At 42.6% G+C, this 11,752-nt stretch overlaps 2 protein-coding genes across 2 annotated transcripts; both read left to right on the top strand.

The window, feature by feature from the left end:
• The first annotated feature begins 301 nt into the window (after positions 1 to 301).
• On the top strand, positions 302 to 7,992 carry zgc:152830 (uncharacterized protein LOC767682 homolog). Its single transcript, XM_029678405.2, has 16 exons — positions 302 to 380; positions 2,024 to 2,065; positions 2,131 to 2,221; positions 2,313 to 2,461; positions 2,558 to 2,666; positions 2,920 to 3,047; positions 3,204 to 3,303; positions 3,638 to 3,713; positions 4,036 to 4,121; positions 4,228 to 4,332; positions 4,456 to 4,531; positions 4,723 to 4,841; positions 5,162 to 5,245; positions 5,352 to 5,409; positions 7,138 to 7,319; positions 7,427 to 7,992. Exons 1-16 carry the CDS (start codon positions 370 to 372, stop codon positions 7,559 to 7,561), a joined length of 1,551 nt encoding a protein of 516 aa, XP_029534265.1. The 5' UTR covers positions 302 to 369; the 3' UTR covers positions 7,562 to 7,992.
• Positions 7,993 to 8,635: 643 nt separating this feature from the next.
• On the top strand, positions 8,636 to 11,482 carry LOC115140206 (proliferating cell nuclear antigen-like). Its single transcript, XM_029678406.2, has 6 exons — positions 8,636 to 9,045; positions 9,761 to 9,858; positions 10,059 to 10,126; positions 10,280 to 10,474; positions 10,708 to 10,831; positions 10,933 to 11,482. The coding sequence occupies exons 1-6, from the start codon at positions 8,825 to 8,827 to the stop codon at positions 11,007 to 11,009; spliced, it is 783 nt and encodes a 260-aa protein (XP_029534266.1). The 5' UTR covers positions 8,636 to 8,824; the 3' UTR covers positions 11,010 to 11,482.
• The last annotated feature ends 270 nt before the right edge of the window (positions 11,483 to 11,752 follow it).

Below are 11,752 nucleotides of genomic sequence, written 5' to 3'. Positions count from 1 at the left end.
ACCGAAGCTCAATAAACTCGCCTTGCTAGTTTGTCTACGGAACAGATATGCACAGAAGTGCACTTCCTGGCCAGTGTTTGTAGTTTAGTTTACTGGATACTGTCACTCAGTGCTCACAGTATGTGAGATCAAAGGTCAATGCTCTCTAGCATGTGCATCATAAGTAACACTTACAATTGATTATCTGAACAATTTCTATGGATAATCTGCATACATTTCCGCGACCGAGACGATAAGTAATTGCTATGTATAAACTACAATTCCCATGATTAAATTTAAAGAACGTTGATAAATCAGGTGATCAACCAGAAGGAGGCTTCGTTCTGTCAGCTTGCTGTCTCTTTCCCTCTAGACGTCGGAAGGACAGCAATGTGTGCCCGGTAAGCTTACGGATTCATGTATTTAGCTGTTTTCCGTGCAAAGATTCGGTCAGAAAATGTACTTTGTGAAATACATGTGTGCAGGATCAATTGTTATCTGGTATGAATGAGCGAACTAACTTCTTGAGCCGTGGCTTTGTTCGACAGGATTGCAATGCATATTTAAATCCACTTGATCAATTCGCAAGGACGGTCTATTGTTTTTACAGACAGGCTGATTAGCAAGATAGTTGCAATTTTGCATTCAAGTAGCTACGAACTAGCTTTTTTTATTACAGCCCAGTTTGTCTTGGCCTATGGCAAAAAATATATAATCTGCCATTTTCACTTTCTGTTCCTAGATCGTGTTCCTTGTTTTTGGAGATATAATAGTCTCCCCACATGACATGTTATTCTTGTGACAAAGGCATGAATCTCCACATTACAGGAAAGGGAGGGTGAGAGAAAAGTAACACTGGTCTTTAGAACACCCCTTCCATTTCAATCTGAAGGCATGGTTCGTTCTATGGCTAGATACGTAAATACTGAGTCGGACTCGTATGGTCTGCAACTCAACATAAAGTGGATCTCAAAGGTCTCTGTTCCTTGTGCGTTGTGGATGAATTGGGCAGGTAAAAGCAAAAGGGCTGCTTTAGAGTATTGCGATGTCCCCTTGACTATGTGTGCCTTTAGAGATAACCAGGGAGTCTTAACAGTCCGAGTATATACGAGCCTTGCAGATTATCTAGAGGCCAAAGGTTTCTCTGCAAAACAGACTTTGACACAGTCTCAGTGAAATCGCTAACCCTGCAGCAGAGAATACCAGACAGGAAAGCAAAGCAATACATTATCTCACCTTTCTCTGCAGTCAAAACAGCTCACTGTATTATTCTGAGTTGGTAACCAGAGATTCAGTGTGTACTATAATGATTTCCAACTCCTTGTCATTCATTATCATGCTTAACAATGTTTGACTTGACAATGACAGCAATGGGGTTGACAAGGTCACATACAAATCTGGGACCAGGTTTGTGAGTTGGACCTTCAAGACCAGTAATATTGAGCTGTAATTAATGTTTTTCTCTATAGTCAGAAGTGTAAAGTACTAAGGTAAAAATACTTTAAAGTACTACTTAATTAAGTAGTTTTTTGGGGGCATCTTTACTTTACATTTTTGACCACTTTTACTCCACTACATTCCTAATTAAAATAATGTAATTTTACTCCATACATTTTCCCTGACACGCAAAAGTACTAGCTACATTTCGAATGCTTAGTAGGACAGTTCAGACTTAATCAAGAGAACATCCCAGGTCATCCCTACTGTCTCTGGTCTGGTGGACACGCATGCTTTGTTTGTAAATGTCTGAGTTTTGGAGTTTCCCCTGGCTATCCCTAAAATATTTTTTTTTAAACATTGTGCCCTCTGGTTTGCTTAATATAAGGAATGTGAAATTATTTTTATTTTTACGTTTGGTACTTTAGTATATTTTACAAATTACATTTTTAAATTTGATACTTAAGTATATTTAAAACTAAATACTTTTACTTAAGTAGTATTTTATTGGGTGACTTTCACGTTTACTTGAGTCATTTTTCTATTAAGGTATCTTTACTTTTACTCAAGTATGACAATTGGGTACTTTTTCCACCACTGTCTATAGTGTCCAGCCCATCGAGTGGACCACTGACTGTAAGAGCCAGAAGTGAGTATTAAGTGTGTGTGTGTGTGTGTGTGTGAGTGAGAGAGATCTAACTGTGTTCTCTCCAGTTATGATGGAATAGTCTTGGTGACGCAGAGTTATGACACGCTGCCCAAGGAGCTGCAATGTCTGAAAGCACCTCTGCTGGACTACAGCTCTGTGAGTCACACAACAACATATAGATAGATGAATATAGCCCTACTTTTTCCTCTCCCCTCATTTTTCCTCCTCATCTCTCTCCTTTCTCTAGGTGGATTGTGGTCTGGGAGATGAGGTGGTGGTGTTGAAGGTTCCGGGGTTGCCTGGTAACCGCTTGGTGTTTGCGTCCACCGGGCCTGTTAACCGGGACTACGATGATGTCAGACGCTTCAGTGACGCAGCTGTTAATGGCATCAAGAGGTCAGTCAACACCACACACACAAATGGTATCAAGAGGTTACGCTGTGTGTGTGTGTTTCCCATTCATTACCATATACTGTATGGGTGTTTCTTCAGGGCCATGAAAGCAGGCATGCAGCGCCCCCTTCTGGTCTGTCCTCGCCATAGCAGCTATGACAGGAGCACCCTGGTGGCTGCCCTAGGTGCCCTGCACGCCCTCTACATGGTGAGAACTATCCTATGAAAAACAGAATTAGATACCAGTACACTGATTAATGCTCCCATAGTTGTTTTTTATTGTGCAACGTTTCGACCCGAAGAACTTTCAGGCACTCCTGTGCCCATAAACCCCTAGACCCTTATTCAAATAAACTTTGCACACATATGGAGCTCTAGAAAATCAATTATCTTGCACCAAATATGGTGCTGACATTTATTCTCTCTTTTTCTCCCTCTCTCTTTTTCCTTCTCTCTCTCAGCCTCTGGAAGTGAGGGAGGCGTCTGTGAAGCCTAGCCAGTATAAGGTGTGTGTTCTGGGGCTGTGGGTGGACCAGGAGGCCCAGGGGAAGGAGTTGGTGGATCTGGCCTCTGCTCTGGAGAGTGGACGGTGGGTCACACACACACATTTTCACAACTTAGTGATCCCTCTTATGGGGAGAGGTTTTTAAATGTATTAGATCTGAGAAAAAAAAGGTTTTTGTTAGTTTTTAAAAAAGCAATCTTTCTCTCTTCTGCCGACTACCCCATCTCTCTCTTTCTCCAGGCTGGCTTGCCGCGACATAGGAGGGTCCGATCCTGAGAGGATGGCTGCTCCTCGTGTAGCTGAGTACATCCAGGCCCTCTTTAAGGACAGCCCAGTGCAGGTGAGAGATGATTTTCTCATACATCCAAAAAGGAAAAGGTGATTTCTATCTCCCAAAAAGACAGCAACAACAAAGTGATTTTGTGATTCAGGTGCTTTTTTTATTAGTTAAAAAAGCTGATCTGTTTCGACCTCAATCGGTCTTTGTCAAAGCTTTGTTGCAAGTCTTTTTCGGAGATGCAATCACCTTTATTTTTTGGGAATATGACTTTACCCAGATGAGCTCTCCATTCTGTACCAGCCTTTAGTAGTGCCAGCATATCTAAACTCTACTTGTCTCATGTATTTCACTAATATGTTAATGTGATGAAGCTGAACCACCCTGTCTTTCTCAGGTAGATGTGGTGAGTGATCTGAAGGTGCTGGAGAAGGAGTACCCTTGCCTCGCTGCGGTCAACCGCTGTGCCAATGGTAAGTGTGTGTGTCAGACCTGGGTTCAAATATCTCAATTACTTTTACATACATTCACAGTAAGTATTCAGATCTCTTATTTGAATAGTAGTTGAATATTTGAAAATACTCATACACTCCCATGTATTTGAAAATGCTCTCAATTTTTTATATTCTATCTGTTTTTTACAAATAACCATTCAAATACTCAAAATAAAAGTACTTGTTTTGGGCTGTTTATTTGAAAATACTCAAATACACAGAGAAAAGTATTTTAAATACCAGATACTCAAATTCACATGTATTTGAACCTGTTTTTCATCCGTGTGTTTGTCTCTTATAGCTGTGCCTCGTCACCAGGCCAGAGTGATCAAGCTGCAGTACTGTGGAGAAGGACCAGTCCAACACACACTGATGCTGGTCGGCAAGGTGAGAGGGAGAGTGTGGAAGAGGGGAAGATGATAAAGGGTGGGGTGTTCTCATCATGTCATGAACATGTTTTTGGATGTAACATGTTTGTGTGTGTTTCTCTCAGGGCATCACCTATGACACCGGTGGAGCTGACATCAAGGCTGGTGGCTTCATGGCTGGCATGCACAGAGACAAGTGTGGTGCTGCTGCCGTGGCTGGGTTCTTCCAGGTTCAACAACTAGCACTTTGACACTATTTAGTTATCACTAGAGGATGGTAGTTAGAGATGTTTCATAGTCCCTCAAATAGTCTGCTACTCCTGCTAACATGTAGCTCTGTTCTGTCCTGTCAGGTCCTGGCCAAACTCAAGCCTAAGCATCTGAAGGTGGTCGGTGCCATGGCGATGGTCAGGAACAGCGTGGGCTCAGGTCAGTGTGATGACGTAGGGGTTTCACAAATAGAATCTTATATGAAAATCTATTTTTATTATTCTATTTCTATAGTTTTCACCTAATGAGTGTACAGTTGGTGTCTTCCCTCTCTCCTATCTCTCTCTGTGTTGTCTCTCTCTGACTGAATGAGGGTTTAAGGGTTGTGTGTTGTGGTTCTCTTCTTTCAGACTGCTACGTAGCTGATGAGTTGGTGGTGTCCCGTGCGGGTCGCAGAGTTCGTGTGGGGAACACGGACGCTGAGGGACGCATGGTGATGGTCGACCTGCTCTGTGAAATGAAGGAGAAAGTGAGAATACACAACTCTATTCCCTCTTCTCTCCCTCTGTTTCTCATGTCCAACCCATTCTGTCACCTTAATCTCACCTCTTCCTGTCAAAAACTGACTGACTGTCAGTCAGTGACTTTATACGCCTTCCAGGTCAAGGGGCAAGACCTTTAATGTGTGCGTATATCTGTTTAAGTCCCAAAACAGGTGTCACTGAATATGTTTGCATGCAGCATTATAGGGGATAGCTGTTGATGACCATGTAAAATTAGGTTTAAAGTTTCATTTCTTGGCAGGATGTTTAGTCAAGTGTAATAATACCCTCTATCTCCTCTTTCCAGGCGGTATGTGAGGTGTCTCCTCAGCTGTTTACCATTGCCACTCTGACAGGACATGCCATCAGAGCCATGGGACCAAACTACTCTGTGAGGACTGGACCATATACACACTGTACTCTACCATACACACACACAGTACAATACAACACACTGGCCATGGTGACAATTTTGTTTAAACTTTGTCCCCTTTTAGATCATCATGGACAACGGAGCTGCCCAACGCTCTGGCAATGCCCGGCAGTGGCAGAAAGGTGAGACGCTCCGCACATGCATACATATACAGTGGGGCAAAAAAGTATTTAGTCAGCCACCAATTGTGCAAGTTCTCCCACTTAAAAAGATGAGAGCGGGCTGTAATTTTCATCATAGGTACACTTCAACTATGACAGACAAAATGAGAAAACAAAATCCAGAAAATCACATTGTAGGATTTTTTTATGAATTTATTTGCAAATTATGGTGGAAAATAAGTATTTGGTCAATAACAAAAGTTTATCTCAATACTTTGTTATATACCCTTTGTTGGCAATGACAGAGGTCAAATGTTTTCTGTAAGTCTTCACAAGGTTTTCACACACTGTTGCTGGTATTTTGGCCCATTCCTCCATGCAGATCTCCTCTAGAGCAGTGACGTTTTGGGGCTGTTGCTGGGCAACACGGACTTTCAACTCCCTCCAAAGATTTTCTATGGGGTTGAGATCTGGAGACTGGCTAGGCCACTCTAGGACTTTGAAATGCTTCTTACGAAGCCACTCCTTCGTTGCCCGGGTGGTGTGTTTGGGATCATTGTCATGCTGAAAGACCCAGCCACGTTTCATCTTCAATGCCCTTGCTGATGGAAGGTTGTTTTCACTCAAAATGTCACGATACATGGCCCCATTCATTCTTTCCATTACACGGATCAGTCGTCCTGGTCCCTTTGCAGAAAAACAGCCCCAAAGCATGATGTTTCCACCCCATGCTTCACACAGTAGGTATGGTGTTCTTTGGATGCAATGAGCATTCTTGTTTGTCCTCCAAACACGACGAGTTGAGTTTTTACCAAAAAGTTATATTTTGGTTTCATCTGACCATATGCCATTCTCCCAATCTTCTTCTGGATCATCCAAATGCTCTCTAGCAAACTTCAGACGGGCCTGGACATGTACTGACTTAAGCAGGGGGACACGTCTGGCACTGCAGGATTTGAGTCCCTGGCGGCGTAGTGTGTTACTGATGGTAGGCTTTGTTACTTTGGTCCCAGCTCTCTGCAGGTCATTCACTAGGTCCCCCCGTGTGGTTCTGGAATTTTTGCGATCATTTTAACCCCATGGGGTGAGATCTTGCGTGGAACCCCAGATCGAGGGAGATTCAGTGGTCTTGTATGTCTTCCATTTCCTAATAATTGCTCCCACAGTTGATTTCTTCAAACCAAGCTGCTTACCTATTGCAGATTCAGTCTTCCCAGCCTGGTGCAGGTCTACAATTTTGTTTCTGGTGTCCTTTGACAGCTCTTTGGTCTTGGCCATAGTGGAGTTTGGAGTGTGACTGTTTGAGGTTGTGGACAGGTGTCTTTTATACTGATAACAAGTTCAAACAGGTGCCATTAATACAGGTAACGAGTGGAGGACAGAGGAGCCTCTTAAAGAAGAAGTCACTGGTCTGTGAGCCAGAAATCTTGCTTGTTTGTAGGTGACCACATACTTATTTTCCACCATAATTTGCAAATAAATTCATTAAAAATCCTACAATGTGATTTTCTGGATTTTTTTTCTCGCATTTTGTCTGTCATAGTTGAAGTGTACCTATGATGAAAATGACAGGCCTCATCTTTTTAAGTGGGAGAATTTGCACAATTGGTGGCTGACTAAATTATTTTTTGCCCCACTGTACATACAGGATACTATTCATTCAAACCAGGGTTTACAGGTCTGAATGTGGGTTTTCTGGGTTGGACATGGTTTAACCTGTTAGTCCTATTTCTTTCTCCCTCTGTGTAGCGGGGGAGGTGCTGGGTGATCTGTTTGAGGTGTCCAGTATCAGGCGTGAGGACTATGACTTCCATAAGGGGAAGTCTGAGTACGAGGAGATTCTGCAGAGCAACAACCTGCCATCCTCTGCTACACCCCGCGGACATCAGACCCCCGCTGCCTTCCTCATCATGGCCTCTGGGCTGGACAAGGTACACACACATCCCACACCACACAGACACACAATGCTCCAGCTCTTTTCACAGCCCTGGATCGAACATAATCTGTGTTTGTTTGTTTGTTTGTTTCTCTCCATTAGTATGGTGTGGACTCTGGCAGTCCTCTGCCATACTCTCACATCGACATCGCTGGCTCTAGTGGCCCCTTCCCCGGTGTACCCACCGGAGCGCCAGTCCTTGCCATGGCTACCAACTACATCCTGCCCAGCGCCTAGCAACCCAACTACACCCTGCCCAGTGCTTAGCAACCTTGTGATATAAGAATGTGTAGAATGTACCCTACTCTGTCCTGAGTTATATCACATATAACCGTCCTAATATGGTAGTGCCAGTATAATTTGATATATTACACAAAGAATAAGAACACAGACATCCATCAATGGTGTGATATTGGCAGTTAATTTCAAACATTCCAAGAGCTCAGGTTGCTGTTCGATAGATTCTGTTTCTAAGATCATGCTAATATATATCCATCCAACCTTAAGTGTCCCAAATGTTTTACCCCCATGTCTAACATGAGTCACTGTATTGAATACTCTCAGGGGAGAAATGACATGCTCTGTGTTCATCCATTTTATACACGTGAAACTTGAGATGAGTGGCAAATCAAATGGTTGTGTGCTTCAATAAAATAATTGATTTTCAATGTTTACTTATTTCATTCAATAACCAATGTTAACATCTGTAGGGCCAGGAATTCTGGAATGGCAGGTATATAGGTTAGAGGTAGGCCACCAATCACATATATAAAATATGGTTGTCTATTTGGGGAAATCCATTTTTAAACAATTGTATGCTGAATATGGAAGCTATAGTTTCTCTTAATGACAAATGTAATACATTTGAATGGTGCATGGACTGTTTGCAACAAAACATAGGAATTAATGACAAAGTCCCCCAAAAAATGCAAGCTGGGAAAGCTCAGACAAACCTAATGCAGCAGCGCATAGACAGTTGCATATCACTCAAACAAATGGGTTAAAGTAATATGAGTCAAATAAAGTAAAACCAGAGAACATGTATACATAGCTACGGTTGAAATATCGGAGTCATTTTACTGTTTTGAAAATTAACCTGGAGAACATTTGGCGCCATCGAACTTCCTTATTTTGAAAATAGGTTGTAACATATACCATTTTGGATCAACGTATGCGTATGAACAAGTGCCTAAAACTATAAAGATAGAGATTATTGTGCCTCAATTTCTTCAGTGGGAGGAGCCGAAGGCGTCCATTATTAAACGGAAATGACGATTGACGCTTAAAACGACACGTTAGCGCGCGTTTGTGATCAACAGACCGTTTCCCCTCCAACTAGAGAAGAGAGAACTCTTGTCGCATTTTGAGAAGCGAGGAAGGGAGCTCTTTTTTACATTTTTTTTTATCCAAGCCTGCATTTTTAGACTGCAGGACCAAAGTTGAAGGAGAAAGTCTCAGGAAATAATTTTGTATTTCTACTACATACAAACAGACTCGACAATGTTTGAGGCTCGCTTGGTACAGGGATCCATCCTGAAGAAGGTTTTGGAGGCTCTGAAGGACCTGATCACGGAGGCCTGTTGGGACGTGAGCTCGTCGGGTATCTCTCTTCAGAGTATGGACTCGTCCCACGTCTCCCTAGTTCAGCTCACTCTCCGCAGCGACGGATTCGACTCCTACCGTTGTGACCGCAACCTCGCAATGGGAGTCAATCTTAGCAGGTTAGTGGAACTGATTTGGAGTATGACAGCATGATTGTCAAGGTTAGTTACTTTGCCTAGAGAACAATAATGTCGTTAGTTTAGCAGGGAGGTAACTAGTTTAAGATTTTATTGTCGCTAGTAAGCTAAGTTAACCATGTTCTTTTGTTGGCGTGGCTTTAGTATTCTACTTTTTACTGTGGTGAGGACATTTTAGACGTTCAAGTCTCGTGCAACGCCTCGTGTTATTTTCAGAAGTTAAAAGTTTGTAGACAATGTTTTTCCTGGAAAACTGTCGACCGGTTGCAGCGTAACATGCATGTAATAAAGCCGCCTTTTGAAAGTGACGGGAATTGGCGGGAATTTCGCGAACCCGCCAAGTTCAGGTGACGTCAGTCACTATTGTTTGAAGTTGGCTGTTTGCTAAATGGAGCATACGATCACGTTTACCAGCTATATGAAATCACTTTGTATATTATCTCATAAATGCTTATGTATAATTTAGCCACTGACGTGTAGCAGAGCTTCTAGACAATGGTGCTCCGTGCAGTGTCATGACGGCCTAACCAAAATTGCATTTGATTGACATACACAGCCTATGGATAGAGAAGGTTTAAATATGCTAATAAAAATATTGCCGTATAAACAAAGCATATCAAATCAATTTTCATATTTTGTGCTTCAGCAAGCTTTTTTTTGAGTGAAAATATGACTGGTCTACCACTCTCCCTCCTAGTATGTCAAAGATCCTGAAGTGTGCTGGGAATGAGGACATCATCACTCTCAGAGCAGAGGACAACGCAGACACACTTGCCCTAGTCTTCGAGACACTCAGTGAGTACCTTTATCCATCAAGCAATATCTATACTTTTACAGTAGGGATATTTCATTTTGCAGCTGGAATGATAGAAGAGTTGTACCTGTATTAGGACGACTTGAATTCCCAGGACCCATGGTAACCACTGCTATCATATATGCTTGGTCATGTATTTCATGTTTAATTAGATGTCAGTGTTAACCTGTTCTTCTCTTAGACCAGGAGAAAGTGTCGGACTATGAGATGAAGTTGATGGATCTCGATGTAGAACAGTTGGGAATCCCAGTAAGTGTTCTCCCAATATTCCATTAAGTAAAAGTTCTAAACTTCTCTGTAGAGTGTGCTATTTGAACCATACTTGTGGCAGTAGCGTTTGTCACTTGTCACCAGACCATGCCATGTTGGTTGTCACGTTCTCACCCCTCTCTTACCCTCTAGGAGCAGGAGTACAGCTGTGTGGTCAAGATGCCATCGGGGGAGTTTGCCCGTATCTGCCGTGACCTGTCTCAGATTGGTGATGCCGTCATGATCTCTTGCGCCAAGGATGGCGTTAAGTTCTCGGCCACGGGAGAGCTGGGCACTGGCAACGTCAAGCTGTCCCAAACCAGCAACGTGGACAAGGAGGAGGAAGCAGTACGTATGGGGAGGAGACCTGGGTCTGTATCCCAAATTATTCCCTATATAATTTGATCCCTGGGGTGAAGTGTGAGAAACTGCATATCAGATGGACAATGAACATGTCAGCCAGAATGGCCATCAGCTCGGTAAAGGTTGTTCTCTTGGACAACAGATTTGCAGTTTTGTCTGGGATCACAGGAAGCTTCGATGTTGAATTAAATATTTTCTCTCCCATTCCTTCCTCTTAGGTGAGTATTGAGATGAACGAGCCAGTCCAGCTGATCTTTGCTCTCAACTACCTCAACTTCTTCACCAAGGCCACACCCCTCTCCAAGACAGTCATCCTCAGCATGTCTGCAGACATCCCCCTAGGTAGGTAACCTGCTCCTGCCCCCTAACCTCTACCCCATACACACAGCCTATAAGGTACTGTACATTGTTTTCTGATGTCTGACTGATCTTTTCTTTGACAGTGGTGGAGTACAAGATAGCTGACATGGGCCATGTCAAGTACTACCTGGCGCCCAAGATTGACGAGGAGGCTTCCTAAACCTCCCTGGTCCAAATTTCCAATGGGGGGGGTTCATGTTCCTTCCTGTGGGTGGGAGGAGGATCTTGTTGGCGGGTGGGAAAGAGATGGCTGGCTGACTTTGTCTGCATCATGGCATCGCTATTGTGTTTTAGTTTTATCTGGATACGTTTGTTTATCAGCCGTTTGACTGATCCAGTCTGAATAAAATTCTATATATATATATATATATATGGTGGTAGGGATCTACTAATGTCCTTTTCTGGGACTAGGGTTCTTATTCTAGCTCAAGTACTTTTTAGTTGCTAATCTTACCTGGCCAGCTGTCTGTGAGGAAGATCAACAGAACTCCATGCTCCCCTTGTTCCCTCTTCTGTCTGGAAAATGAATGCTCATTCCAGTTTGTAGATATGTCTGTATATATGTTCTGTGGTCATGTTCACCACTCCAACTTTTTATTCTTGAACCCCAATAAATAAATAATTTGATTCTGATTTACAATCTGTATTTTCTATCTGCTACCACAAGGTGGGGCCCATGACTATAAAATAATCAGAACTTTCTCAGTGCCATTTCATTTGCAGTTTTCCTGGGCATAGATGGACTAGTTTTGACAAATTACTTGCAATGGAGAATCTTGTTTGAACACATTTTTATTCCAGTATTGGGGTTGATCTGTGTCCCTGAAAAATAATATATGCCTCTTAACATACTCTTGTTTTTATGGGAAACTTTATCCAGATTAATTTACCAATGTATTTAGA

The sequence above is a fragment of the Oncorhynchus nerka genome, linkage group LG13, assembly GCF_034236695.1.
Source record: "Oncorhynchus nerka isolate Pitt River linkage group LG13, Oner_Uvic_2.0, whole genome shotgun sequence".
Classification (NCBI taxonomy): domain Eukaryota; kingdom Metazoa; phylum Chordata; class Actinopteri; order Salmoniformes; family Salmonidae; genus Oncorhynchus; species Oncorhynchus nerka.
Note: the sequence above shows the minus strand (reverse complement) of the source record. Positions and strands in the feature narration are given on the sequence as shown.